General features: G+C 48.6%; 1 protein-coding gene across 1 annotated transcript in view; it reads left to right on the forward strand.

Annotated features, from left to right (window-relative positions):
* The window catches only part of LOC135535222 (transmembrane protein 39A-like), a 29,706-nt gene extending 15,842 nt beyond the window's left edge, over positions 1-13,864 (forward strand). The window contains exons 7-10 of the mRNA XM_064961919.1: positions 4,837-5,059; positions 9,194-9,381; positions 12,301-12,409; positions 12,767-13,864. Of these exons, the coding sequence (XP_064817991.1) occupies positions 4,837-5,059; positions 9,194-9,381; positions 12,301-12,409; positions 12,767-13,027 (781 nt within the window). The 3' untranslated portion in view covers positions 13,028-13,864. The remainder of the gene's footprint in view (positions 1-4,836; positions 5,060-9,193; positions 9,382-12,300; positions 12,410-12,766) is intronic.
* Positions 13,865-14,393: the final 529 nt, after the last annotated feature.

The following is a 14,393-nucleotide window of genomic DNA, read 5'->3' on the forward strand; positions in this document are numbered from 1 at the left end:
AGGTTTCTTCTTTATTAGAAGTATTATTTTATAACAAGCTTCTTGATAATAGAGAAGGGCAGTGAGTCAGTGGTACCTGCGCCTTAGTCAGGCAATTGCTTTGGAGATGTTGAAAGAATGTTTTGATATTTCTGTATGATAAATCTAGACTTAAATGCAACATTATTGTCAATTGTAATTTTTATTACAAAAAAATGTACACCGAGATGCTCCCCAATTTTGTGGGATCCAATTGGTAGTTAAAGTCTTGTCTCATCGCTGCAACTGCAAGGACATCCCTTCCAGCGTACGGACTGGGAGAGGCGACAGCGAGATGCACAGCGAGATCCAAAACACAACCCAACCAAGCCGCACTGCTTCTTGACACAATGCCCACTTAACCCGGATGCCAGCCGCACCAATGTGTCAGCGGAAATGCACATACACCTGGCCACCGTGTCACAGCGATGCACTGCGCCCGATGCCCGATCACAGGAGATGCACAGCTATGCACAGCGAGATGGGACAGGACGATGCACCAGCCAAGCCCTCCCCAACCCGAGATGACGCGAATTGTGCGCCGCCCCGATGAGTCTCCCGGTGCACGGCGGTTGCGACAGCGAGCCTGGACTCGAGATGCACAGCAGCGAGATGCACAGCGATGCACAGCGAGATGCACAGCGAGATGCACAGCGATGCACAGCGAGATGCACAGCGAGATGCACAGCGAGATGCACACAGCGAGATGCACAGCGATGCACAGCGATGCACAGCGATGCACAGCGATGCACAGATGCACAGCGATGCACAGCGATGCACAGCATGCACGATGCACAGCGATGCTGCACAGCGAGCCTGAGCCTCAGACCGCTGCTCCACTCGACGCAGCAGTATCTTTGACAGTGATTTCACATTTTTATTTGTATTATTTCATTAACCTACATCATGTTATTTCTAGCTATCCCTTTGGAGCACAATATCACATTGTTAAAAGGTGCCCAAATTGGACATGCCTATAAGTTGGGTAGCTGAAGGCATCTAGGGCCTATGTTAACTTTTGATTGATTGGACATGCCTATAAGTTGGGCAGCTGAAGGCATCTAGGGCCTATGTTAACTTTTGATTGATTGGACATGCCTATAAGTTGGGCAGCTGAAGGCATCTAGGGCCTATGTTAACTTTTGATTGATTGGACATGCCTATAAGTTGGGCAGCTGAAGGCATCTAGGGCCTATGTTAACTTTTGATTGTGTTCGGGAAAAGAATTCTAGACCTTTCAAATGTCATATGCAACATTATCATACATGATCAGAATGAGTTTAAAAACTGATTATACATATTCATCCACAATTTAAGAGAAGGAAGTGATCGTGTCATGTGAAAAGGATATCAAACGTTTTATCATTGCAATGTTTTAATGTACAGTCACATTCACTGTGGTTGTCTGACACATGCTATTGGGTTCACAGCGATGGATTATTCTCCATCATCGGATGTTGGCAATTGTTTTAATGATTACTTAATGGCAAAGTGGGAAAACTTAGGCAGGAAATGCCAACAACGAACAGTGAGTGATCCATCGTATTCATACATTTAAAAAACTAATAATGAAACAATGTTTTTCTAAGTTATAATTTTGTGAAGTTGGTCTGGGAGAAGTGGAATAATTGTTGTCAATCAATAATGACAAACTTCCTGGCATTGACACCTTAGATGGAAAGCTATATAGGAGTGGTTCTAGAGTCAGCTACCATCCCATCTGTCATATCTTTAATCTGAGCCCTGAGGAAAGTCTTTGTCCTCAGGCCTGGAGGGAAGCCAAAGTCATTCCACTACCCAAGAGTGGTAAAGTGGCTTTTACTGGTTCTAACAGCAGACCAATCAGCTGGCTGCCAGCTCTTAGAAAACTGTTGGGGGAATTGTTTTTGGCCAAATACAATGCTGTTTCTCTGTAAACAAATTAACAACAGACTTTCAGCATGCTTATAGAGAAGGGCACTCAATATGTACTGCAATGACACAAATGACTGACTGGTTGAAATAAATTGATATTAAGAAGATTGTGGGAGCTGTACTGTTAGATTTCAGTGCAGCCTTTGATATTATTGACCATAATCTGTTGTTGAGAACTTGTGTGTTGTGGCTTTTCAACCTCTACCATATCGTGGATTCAGAGCCATCTATCTAATAGAGCTCAGAGGGTTTTCTTTAATGGAAGCTTCTCTAATGTCAAACATGTAAATTGTGGTGTACCGCAGGGCAGCTCTCTCAGACTTCTACTCTTTTCTATTTCTACCAATGACCTGCCACTGGCATTAAACAAATCATGTGTCTCCATGTATGCTGAAGATTCAATCATATACAGCTAATGAAGTCACTGAAACCCTTAACAAAGAGTTGGTCTGTTTTGGAATGGGTGGCCAGTAATAAACTGGTCCTGAACATCTCTAAAACTAAGAGCATTGTATTTGCTACAAATCATTCCCTAAGTTCTAGACCTCAGCTGAATCTGTTAATGAATGGTGTGGCTGTTGAACAAGTTGAGACAATTTAGTTGGCGTTACCTTAGATTGTAAACTGTCATGGTCAAAACAAATAGATTTAATGGTTGTAAAGATGGGGAGAGGTCTGTCCGTAATAAAGAGATGCTCTGCTTTTTTGACACCACACTCCACAAAGCAAGTCCTGCAGGCTCTAGTTTTATCTTATCTTGATTATTGTCCAGTCATGTGGTCAAGTGCTACAAAGAAAAACCTAGTTAACCTGCAGCTGTCCCAGAACAGAGCAGAACGTCTTGCTCTTCATTGTAACCAGAGGAATAATATTAAAACTATGCATGCCAGTCTCTCTTGGCTAAGAGCTGAGGAAAGACTGACTGCTAGGGCTGGGCGGTACATCGTATTTGACTATATACCAGTATTGATGCGCGGACCGGTTTTGTTTTTTACTTTACCTTCTATAACGGTATTGAATGTTTGGTTTGTTAAATGGGATACGCTCTTACCCCACCAGACATGCCACCAGGGGTCTTTTCACAGTTCCCAGGTCCAGAACATATTCAAGGAAACGTACAGTATTATACAGAGCCATGAGTATATGGAACTCCCATCTCATTTGAAATTTATTTTTTATTTAACCAAGTAGGCCAGTTGAGAACAAGTTCTCATTTACAACTGCGACATGGCCAAGATAAAGCAAATCAGTGCTTATCAGTAAACAAACGTACAGTCAATAATACAATAGAAAAGTCTATATACAGTGTGTGCAAATGAGGTAAGATAAGGGAGGTAAGGCAATAAATAGGCCATGGTGGTGAAGTAAATTACAAATGAGCAATTAAACACTGGAGTGATAGACGTGCAGAAGATGAATGTGCAAGTAGGGATACTGGGGTGCAAAGGAGAAGAAGAAAAAGAACGTATGGGGATGAGGTAGTTGGATAGGCTATTTACAGATGGGCTATGTGCAGTGATCTGTGAGCTGCTCTGACAGCTGGTGCTTAAAGTTCGAGAGGGAAATATGAGTCTCCATTTTCAGTGATTTTTGCAATTCGTTCCAGTCATTGGCAACAGAGAACTGGAAGGAAAGGCGGCCAAATGAGTAATTGGCTTTGGGGATGACCAGTGAAATATACCTGCTGGAGCGTGTGCTACGGATGGGTGCTGCTATGGTGACCAGCGAGCTAAGATAAGTCGGTGTTTTACCTAGCAAAGACTTATAGATGACCTGGAGCCAGTAGGTTTGGTGACGAATATGTAGCGAGGGCCAGCCAACGAGAGCATACAAATAGCCCGGCTGATTTGTAGGGGTCCAGATTTTCTAGCCCGGCTGATTTGTAGGGGTCCAGATTGTCTAGCCCGGCTGATTTGTAGGGGTCCAGATTGTCTTGCCCGGCTGATTTGTAGGGGTCCAGATTGTCTAGCCCGGCTGATTTGTAGGGGTCCAGATTGTCTAGCCCGGCTGATTTGTAGGGGTCCAGATTTTGCAGCTCTTTCAGAACATCCGCTATCTGTATTTGGGTGATGGAGAAATGGGGGGGGGGGGGCTGTTGACCGGGGTAGGGGTAGCCAGGTGGAAAACATGGCCAGTCGTAGAAAAATGCTTTTTGAAATTCTCAAGTATCGTGGATTTATCTGTGGTGACAACAATGTTTCCTAGCCTCAGTGCAGTGGGCTGCACTCATATAGAGCAAGTGGACAGCAAACCTATTTTCAAAAGCAAATAAAGGAACACCTCACGGCACAACGCCTCTCCCCCATGTGACCTACTGGTGTGTGTCTGTACTGACGTGTATGTGGAACTGATAGATGCAGACACTATGTTGATGTTTTTAAATGTATCGTTATGTGTCGGACCCCAGGAAGACCAGCTGTCACCATTGGCTACTGGGGATCCTAATATATCAAATCATTTGCAACTGGCTTAATGAGCGTCATCACTATCTTTCCTTTGTGGTACCTCAAACTTTCATGAGAACCATCTGAGAGCAATTTTCATGACCTGATTTTACTCCTGGCTGAGTTTGTCTGGGTAGTGTCTTAACGTCATCCTAAAACTTACTCTGAGCTGGGAGGTTCGTCTTAAAACAGGTTTAAACAGGATCCCTACGACCTTTTCTGAAATGCTTTGCGCACAGGGGCCTAGGTCGTGACATTTATTAATAAGAGGGTTCATGTATAGATTTTTATTTTTACCCATAAGAGTAGGAGTAAAATGTCTGTTTTCAGCACTTCCTACCAATTTTCTACTCTTGAGATATTTTTGGATACCGGGCCCTGGTCTCCTTGTCCTTGTAGTCTTATTCCATTATGAAAAAACTGATCCTAGATCATTCTTACTTCTCTCTTCTCCCTCCAGGCCTAAGGACTTCCTAGCGTTACTAAGGGAGAACCTGAGAGAGCAGTTTACCACTCCAGGCCACATCCCCCACCACACCTGTCCCCAGTCCCCGTCTCCAGAACTCATCCGCAGCGAGGTGGAGGAACTCCGGAGCGACTTCAACCGTCGCATCAAGGAAGTCCTCTTCAACTCCCTCTTCAGCGCTTACTACGTAGCCTTCCTCCCCCTCTGCTTCGTCAAGGTACAAACCCTAACCCTTACTACATAGCCTTCCTCCCCCTCTGCTTCGTCAAGGTACAAACCCTAACCCTTACTACGTAGCCTTCCTCCCCCTCTGCTTCGTCAAGGTACAAACCCTAACCCTTACTACGTAGCCTTCCTCCCCCTCTGCTTCATCAAGGTACAAACCCTAACCCTTACTACGTAGCCTTCCTCCCCCTCTGCTTCATCAAGGTACAAACCCTAACCCTTACTACGTAGCCTTCCTCCCCCTCTGCTTCATCAAGGTACAAACCCTAACCCTTACTACGTAGCCTTCCTCTCTGCTTCATCAAGGTACAAACCCTAACCCTTACTACGTTCCTCTCTGCCTCAAGGTCAAACCCTAACCCTCTGCTTCATCAAGGTACAAACCCTAACCCTTACTACGTAGCCTTCCTCTCTGCTACGTCAAGGTACAAACCCTAACCCTTACTACGTAGCCTTCCTCCCTCTGCTTCGTCAAGGTACAAACCCTAACCCTTACTACGTAGCCTTCTTCCCTCTGCTTCGTCAAGGTACAAACCCTAACCCTTACTACGTAGCCTTCCTCCCTCTGCTTCGTCAAGGTACAAACCCTAACCCTTACTACGTAGCCCCTTACTACGTAGCCTTCCTCTCTGCTTCGTCAAGGTACAAACCCTAACCCTTACTACGTAGCCTTCCTCTCTGCTTCATCAAGGTACAAACCCTAACCCTTACTACGTAGCCTTCCTCTCTGCTTCATCAAGGTACAAACCCTAACCCTTACTACGCTAGCCTTCCTCCTCTCTGCTTCATCAAGGTACAAACCCTAACCCTTACTACGTAGCCTTCCTCTCTGCTTCATCAAGGTACAAACCCTAACCCTTACTACGTAGCCTTCCTCTCTGCTTCATCAAGGTACAAACCCTAACCCTTACTACGTAGCCTTCCTCTCTGCTTCATCAAGGTACAAACCCTAACCCTTACTACGTAGCCTTCCTCTCTGCTTCATCAAGGTACAAACCCTAACCCTTACTACGTAGCCTTCCTCCCTCTGCTTCATCAAGGTACAAACCCTAACCCTTACTACGTAGCCTTCCTCCCTCTGCTTCAAGGTACAAACCCTAACCCTTACTACGGCCTACAAGGTACAAACCTAACCCTTACTACGTAGCCTTCCTCTCTTCATCTGCTTCGCTCAAAGGTACAAACCCTAACCCTTACTACGTAGCCTTCCTCCCTCTGCTTCATCAAGGTACCCTAGCCTTCTACGTAGCCTCTCTCTCTGCTTCATCAAGGTACAAACCCTAACCCTTACTACGTAGCCTTCCTCTGCTTCATCAAGGTACAAACCCTAACCCTTACTACGTAGCCTTCCTCTCTGCTTCATCAAGGTACAAACCCTAACCCTTACTACGTAGCCTTCCTCTGCTTCCAAGGTCTGCTTCGCTCAAGGTACAAACCCTAACCCTTACTACGTAGCCTTCCTCCCTCTGCTTCATCAAGGTACAAACCCTAACCCTTACTACGTAGCCTTCCTCCCCCTCTGCTTCATCAAGGTACAAACCCTAACCCTTACTACGTAGCCTTCCTCCCCTCTGCTTCATCAAGGTACAAACCCTAACCCTTACTACGTAGCCTTCCTCTCTTCATCAAGGTACAAACCCTAACCCTTACTCAGCCTTCCTCCCTCTGCTTCATCAAGGTACAAACCCTAACCCTTACTACGTAGCCTTCCTCTCTGCTTCATCAAGGTACAAACCCTAACCCTTACTACGTAGCCTTCCTCTCTCTGCTTCATCAAGGTACAAACCCTAACCCTTACTACGTAGCCTTCCTCCTCTGCTTCATCAAGGTACAAACCCTAACCCTTACTACGTAGCCTTCCTCTCTGCTACGTCAAGGTACAAACCCTAACCCTTACTACGTAGCCTTCCTCTGCTTCATCAAGGTACAAACCCTAACCCTTACTACGTAGCCTTCCTCTGCTTCATCAAGGTACAAACCCTAACCCTTACTACGTAGCCTTCCTCCCTGCTTCATCAAGGTACAAGGTAACCCTTACTAAGCCTTCCTCTCTGCTTCATCAAGGTAAAACCCTTACTACGTAGCCTTCCTCTCTGCTTCGTCAAGGTACAAACCCTAACCCTTACTACGTAGCCTTCCTCTCTGCTTCATCAAGGTACAAACCCTAACCCTTACTACGTAGCCTTCCTCCCTCTGCTCTGCTTCAAACCCTCAAGGTATCAAACCCTAACCCTTACTACGTAGCCTTCCTCCCTCTGCTTCATCAAGGTACAAACCCTAACCCTTACTACGTAGCCTTCCTCTCTGCTTCATCAAGGTACAAACCTAACCCTTACTACGTAGCCTTCCTCTCTCTGCTTCATCAAGGTACCCTAACCCTTACTACGTAGCCTTCCTCCCTCTGCTTCATCAAGGTACAAACCCTAACCCTTACTACGTAGCCTTCCTCTCTGCTACGTCAAGGTACAAACCCTAACCCTTACTACGTAGCCTTCTTCTGCTTCGTCAAGGTACAAACCCTAACCCTTACTACGTAGCCTTCCTCTCTGCTTCATCAAGGTACAAACCCTAACCCTTACTACGTAGCCTTCCTCTGCTTCATCAAGGTACAAACCCTAACCCTTACTACGTAGCCTTCCTCTCTGCTTCATCAAGGTACAAACCCTAACCCTTACTACGTAGCCTTCCTCTCTGCTTCATCAAGGTACAAACCCTAACCCTTACTACGTAGCCTTCCTCCCTCTGCTTCGTCAAGGTACAAACCCTAACCCTTACTACGTAGCCTTTCATCAAGGTACAAACCCTAACCCTCTGCTTCCTCTCTGCTTCATCAAGGTACAAACCCTAACCCTTACTACGTAGCCTTCCTCCCCTAACTGCTTCTGCAAACCCTAACCCTTACATCAAGGTACAAACCCTAACCCTTCCTCTGCTTCGTCTACAAACCCTAGCCTAACCCTTACTACGTAGCCCTCTCTGCTTCATCAAGGTACAAACCCTAACCCTTACTACGTAGCCTTCCTCTCTGCTTCATCAAGGTACAAACCCTAACCCTTACTACGTAGCCTTCCTCTCTGCTTCATCAAGGTACAAACCCTAACCCTTACTACGTAGCCTTCCTCCCTCTGCTTCATCAAGGTACAAACCCTAACCCTTACTACGTAGCCTTCCTCTCTCCTTCGTCAAGGTACGTCACACTTCCTCTCCCTTTCCTTCTCCTCCCCTCCCCGTTATCCAAGGAACTGTCCACCCTGCTGGTACTCATCTCCCCTCCCCGTTATCCAAGGAACTGTCCACCCTGCTGGTACTCATCTCCCCAAGGTCCCCGTTATCCAAGGAACTGTCCACCCTGCTGGTACTCAGCTCCCCTCCCCGTTATCCAAGGAACTGTCCACCCTGCTGGTACTCATCTCCCCTCCCTGTTATCCAAGGAACTGTCCACCCTGCTGGTACTCATCTCCCCTCCCCGTTATCCAAGGAACTGTCCACCATGCTGGTACTCATCTCCCCTCTGCTTCATCAAGTTATCCAAGGAACTGTCCACCCTGCTGGTACTCATCTCCCCTTCCTCTCTGTTATCAAGGAACTGTCCACCCTGCTGGTACTCATCTCCCCTCCCCGTTATCCAAGGAACTGTCCACCCTGCTGGTACTCATCTCCCCTCCCCGTTATCCAAGGAACTGTCCACCCTGCTGGTACTCATCTCCCCTGTTATCCAAGGAACTGTCCACCCTGCTGGTACTCATCTCCCCCCTTACTACGTAGCCTTCCTCTCTGTTATCCAAGGAACTGTCCACCCTGCTGGTACTCATCTCCCCTCCCCTGTTATCCAAGGAACTGTCCACCCTGCTGGTACTCATCTCCCCTCCCCTGTTATCAAGGAACTGTCCACCCTGCTGGTACTCATCTCCCTCCCCGTTATCCAAGGAACTGTCCACCCTGCTGGTACTCATCTCCCTCCCCGTTATCCAAGGAACTGTCCACCCTGCTGGTACTCATCTCCCCTCCCCTGAGTCTTTGTGTGTTCACAGTCTCCTCCTTCAGTCTCCAGGTATCCTAGGTGTTGTCTCCTGCGTTTGTGTTAAGGCCCCTGAACCCTAAAACGTGGTCTTCTCTCCCCCTCCAGAGTACCCAGTACTATGACATGCGCTGGTCCTGTGAGCACCTGATCATGGTGTGGATCAATGCGTTTGTTATGCTGATGAGCCAGCTGTTACCTCCCAGCTACTGTGACCTGCTGCACCGCTCTGCAGCCCACCTGGGGCGCTGGCAGAAGCTGGAGCACGGATTCTACAGCAACGCGCCACAGCACGTGTAGGTGGTCCACACATACACACACACACATACACATACTTCTACAGCAATGGCCCACAGCACGTGTAGGTGGTCCACACACACACATACTTCTACAGCAGCGGCCCACAGCACGTGTCGGTGGTCCCCACACACACATACTTCTACAGCAGCGGCCCACAGCACGTGTAGGTGGTCCCCACACACACATACTTCTACAACAACGCCCCACAGCACGTGTAGGTGGTCCCCACACACACATACTTCTCCAGCAACGCCCCACAGCACGTGTCGGTGGTCCCCACACACACATACTTCTACAGCAGCGGCCCACAGCACGTGTAGGTGGTCCACACACACACATACTTCTACAGCAACGGCTCACAGCACGTGTCGGTGGTCCCCACACACACATACTTCTACAGCAACACCCCACAGCGCGTGTCGGTGGTCCCCACACACACATACTTCAACAACGCCCCACAGCACGTGTAGGTGGTCCCCACACACACATACTTCTACAGCAACGCCCCACAGCACGTGTCGGTGGTCCCCACACACACATACTTCTACAGCAGCGGCCCACAGCACGTGTAGGTGGTCCACACACACACATACTTCTACAGCAACGGCTCACAGCACGTGTTGGTGGTCCCCACACACACATACTTCTACAACAACGCCCCACAGCACGTGTAGGTGGTCCCCACACACACATACTTCTACAACAACGCCCCACAGCACGTGTAGGTGGTCCCCACACTCACATACTTCTACAACAACGCCCCCAGCACGTGTAGGTGGTCCCCACACACACATACTTCTACAACAACGCCCCACAGCACGTGTAGGTGGTCCCCACACTCACATACTTCTACAACAACGCCCCACAGCACGTGTAGGTGGTCCCCACACACATACTTCTACAACAACGCCCCACAGCACGTGTAGGTGGTCCCCACACTCACATACTTCTACAACAACGCCCCACAGCACGTGTAGGTGGTCCCCACACACACATACTTCTACAACAACGCCCCACAGCACGTGTAGGTGGTCCCCACACTCACATACTTCTACAACAACGCCCCACAGCACGTGTAGGTGGTCCCCAACACACATACTTCTACAACAACGCCCCACAGCACGTGTAGGTGGTCCCCACACTCACATACTTCTACAACAACGCCCCACAGCACGTGTAGGTGGTCCCCACACTCACATACTTCTACAACAACGCCCACAGCACGTGTAGGTGGTCCCCACACACACATACTTCTACAACAACGCCCCACAGCACGTGTAGGTGGTCCCCACACTAACATACTTCTACAACAACGCCCCACAGCACGTGTAGGTGGTCCCCACACTCACATACTTCTACAACAACGCCCCACAGCACGTGTAGGTGGTCCCCACACTCACATACTTCTACAACAACGCCCCACAGCACGTGTAGGTGGTCCCCACACACACATACTTCTACAACAACGCCCCACAGCACGTGTAGGTGGTCCCCACACTAACATACTTCTACAACAACGCCCCACAGCACGTGTAGGTGGTCCCCAAACACATATACTTCTACAACAACGCCCCACAGCACGTGTAGGTGGTCCCCACACTCACATACTTCTACAACAACGCCCCACAGCACGTGTAGGTGGTCCCCACACACACATACTTCTACAACAACGCCCCACAGCACGTGTAGGTGGTCCCCACACTCACATACTTCTACAACAACGCCCCACAGCACGTGTAGGTGGTCCCCACACACACATACTTCTACAACAACGCCCCACAGCACGTGTAGGTGGTCCCCACACACACATACTTCTACAACAACGCCCCACAGCACGTGTAGGTGGTCCCCACACTAACATACTTCTACAACAACGCCCCACAGCACGTGTAGGTGGTCCCCACACTCACATACTTCTACAACAACGCCCCACAGCACGTGTAGGTGGTCCCCACACTCACATACTTCTACAACAACGCCCCACAGCACGTGTAGGTGGTCCCCACACACACATACTTCTACAACAACGCCCCACAGCACGTGTAGGTGGTCCCCACACACACATACTTCTACAACAACGCCCCACAGCACGTGTAGGTGGTCCCCACACTCACATACTTCTACAACAACGCCCCACAGCACGTGTAGGTGGTCCACACACACACATACTTCTACAGCAACGGCTCACAGCACGTGTCGGTGGTCCCCACACACACATACTTCTACAACAACGCCCCACAGCACGTGTAGGTGGTCCCCACACACACATACTTCTACAACAACGCCCACAGCACGTGTAGGTGGTCCCCACACACATACTTCTACAACAACGCCCCACAGCACGTGTAGGTGGTCCCCACACACACATACTTCTACAACAACGCCCCACAGCACATGTAGGTGGTCCCCACACTCACATACTTCTACAACAACGCCCCACAGCACGTGTAGGTGGTCCCCACACTCACATACTTCTACAACAACGCCCCACAGCACGTGTAGGTGGTCCCCACACTCACATACTTCTACAACAACGGCTCACAGCACGTGTAGGTGGTCCACACACACACATACTTCTACAGCAACGGCCCACAGCATGCTTAGGTGGTCCACCCCACACACACATACTTCTACAACAACGCCCCGCAACACTTGTGTGTCAGTACGTAACCCAACCTTTTCTCCTAGAGAACTAGACATATGCAGGATTTTGTTCCAACACATCTGACTCTAATCTAATGTTGTTCAGGACTCTACCAGGTGCGTTAGAGCAGGGATGGAGGAAAGCCCTGCATAAGGAGTCTCCAGGAAGAGGGTTAGACCCTTGTCCACCAGACTGTCTAGTCTTCTAGGCAGGGTTCTATTTGATCTGTCGGCTTTCAGGATCAACCTCCACCTCTCATTGTGTGTTGCAGATGGTCTGAGAGTACAGTCTGGCCCCAGGGGGTGTTTATGTACAGCCTGTACAAGGCTGTAGGACCCTTTAACGTGGCCCTGCCCTCAGACGTCTCCCCCTTTAGTCTGGTTTTTATGTACTGCCTTTCACTAGACCCTTTAGTCTGTGTGTGTTTATGTACTGCCTTTCACTAGACCCTTTGGTCTGTGTGTGTTTATGTACTGCCTTTCACTAGACCCTTTAGTCTGTGTGTGTTTATGTACTGCCTTTCACTAGACCCTTTGGTCTGTGTGTGTTTATGTACTGCCTTTCACTAGACCCTTTGGTCTATGTGTGTTTATGTACTGCCTTTCACTAGACCCTTTAGTCTGTGTGTGTTTATGTACTGCCCATGTACTGCCTTGAGATGTCCCTTTTATTTACAAGTCTAACTATAAATACATGTTTATAAATAAATACCAGTCGTGATGTTATGTGTGTTGCAGTTCCTTTTCCACAAGCCGTTGCGGATCCTAAACCTGTTAATCTGGATCGAGTCCAGCGTAGTCCTGTACCAGTTGTACTCCCTGCTCCGCTCTGACAGCTGGAACCACACCCTGTCCCTGGGCCTCATCCTGTTCTGTAACTACTACGTCCTCTTCAAGATGCTCCGGGACCGCATCGTGCTGGGCAAGGCCTACTCCTACCCTGTTACCTCCAGCCCCGGGTCCGGCACCACCAACGGCCTGGGGCTCAAGTCCCAGTGACACCCCAGGAGAGGGTTCTGGAGCTGGGGACGTGGGTTCGGATACTCCCTAGCCTCCCTGCCACTACGGCTGTACGGAGGGGGTGGAGGTGAGAGAGGGGTCGGCGTGCAGCAGGAGGGACTGACTGTGAACTCATATTGTTTTGATACGGTTCTATTTTTCATGCAATGTTTATACCTATTTAAATAATATTTTATTTTGTATACTGTTTTCAAAAGTAACAGGGCATTACGGTAGTATTGTCATGTGATGTTTGTTGTTGCTTCATGGTGCAAAGCGATTGGATGGGAGAGAGTGAGTTGTGTTCTTGATGCCATGAGGCCCCGCCCACGTGCTGTGCTAAGCTGCTCCCCCTATGCTCACCGCGTTCCGACTTCCACCAAAGATGCTTAAAGAAGGCTTCAGAGCCAATCAGATGGTACCGGTGGCCAATCAAGGATGAGACTTTGGCTCGGTTGGCCAATCAAGGAAGCGACTGAGGAGACCCCGCCTCTCCCTGCACACTGCCTCTTTAGAGAACATATTCATCCCTTTACGGTGTTTTATTAGGATTCGTTTCGTAGCAAGACCGTCTGCAGTTTGGCCATGAGCGCTGACTCTGGTGCCTGTAGAACATACCCACGTCCCAAATGGCACCCTATTCCCTACACTATGTAGGGAATAGGGTGCCATTTGGGACAGGCACAATGTCTTCTTCACAGTGTCATGTTCATTCAGGTCATTCATTTACCACAAATTGCCGCTCTTCATTTCACTGTGCCTGAGAAGCGAAAAACATAGATATAGTCTGGATAGAATGGACACCACCACCGCAACAGATTGCCGTTTTCTAGATGGGAGACGAACCGCATTGAATGTGCAGACATGTGTATGTGCTTTACTTTCCAGTGTGTGCTTGAAATTAAATTACAAATGACACTTGGTATCTTCAATGCTACAAGTTGTGCTCCGCTGCTAGCAGTGTTATTTTAAACAGCTTGCCTTGTTGCCAGTCCCAGATGACGATGTGAGATGGCTTCCAGTGCCATAACTGTCCGCTCATCCATTCTATCTCGTTCCTTTTCTATGAGCAGCTGATCTAGAATGATTCATGTTTTATCAACGTGCCAAAATCCCAGGTTGCCTGTATGATCATGTTTGTTCACGGGCGCGTTCCACCTTGTCTTTTAATGCAGTCCTGCTGTAGGCGCCTCACAGCAGATTGCTATATGAAATGAATGATGAATGTGGTACCTGCGATGTTGTGAGATCTGATATGTGCAGGATGACTGCAATAAAGATGACCTGGAACGTTAGCTGTGTGTTTATCTTTTCAGTGGGTGAGGTGGAAGGAAGATGGAGGGGGGGGGACATGGACTATCGTATG

Source organism: Oncorhynchus masou, unplaced genomic scaffold, assembly GCF_036934945.1.
Source record: "Oncorhynchus masou masou isolate Uvic2021 unplaced genomic scaffold, UVic_Omas_1.1 unplaced_scaffold_461, whole genome shotgun sequence".
NCBI classification, from domain to species: Eukaryota; Metazoa; Chordata; class Actinopteri; order Salmoniformes; family Salmonidae; genus Oncorhynchus; species Oncorhynchus masou.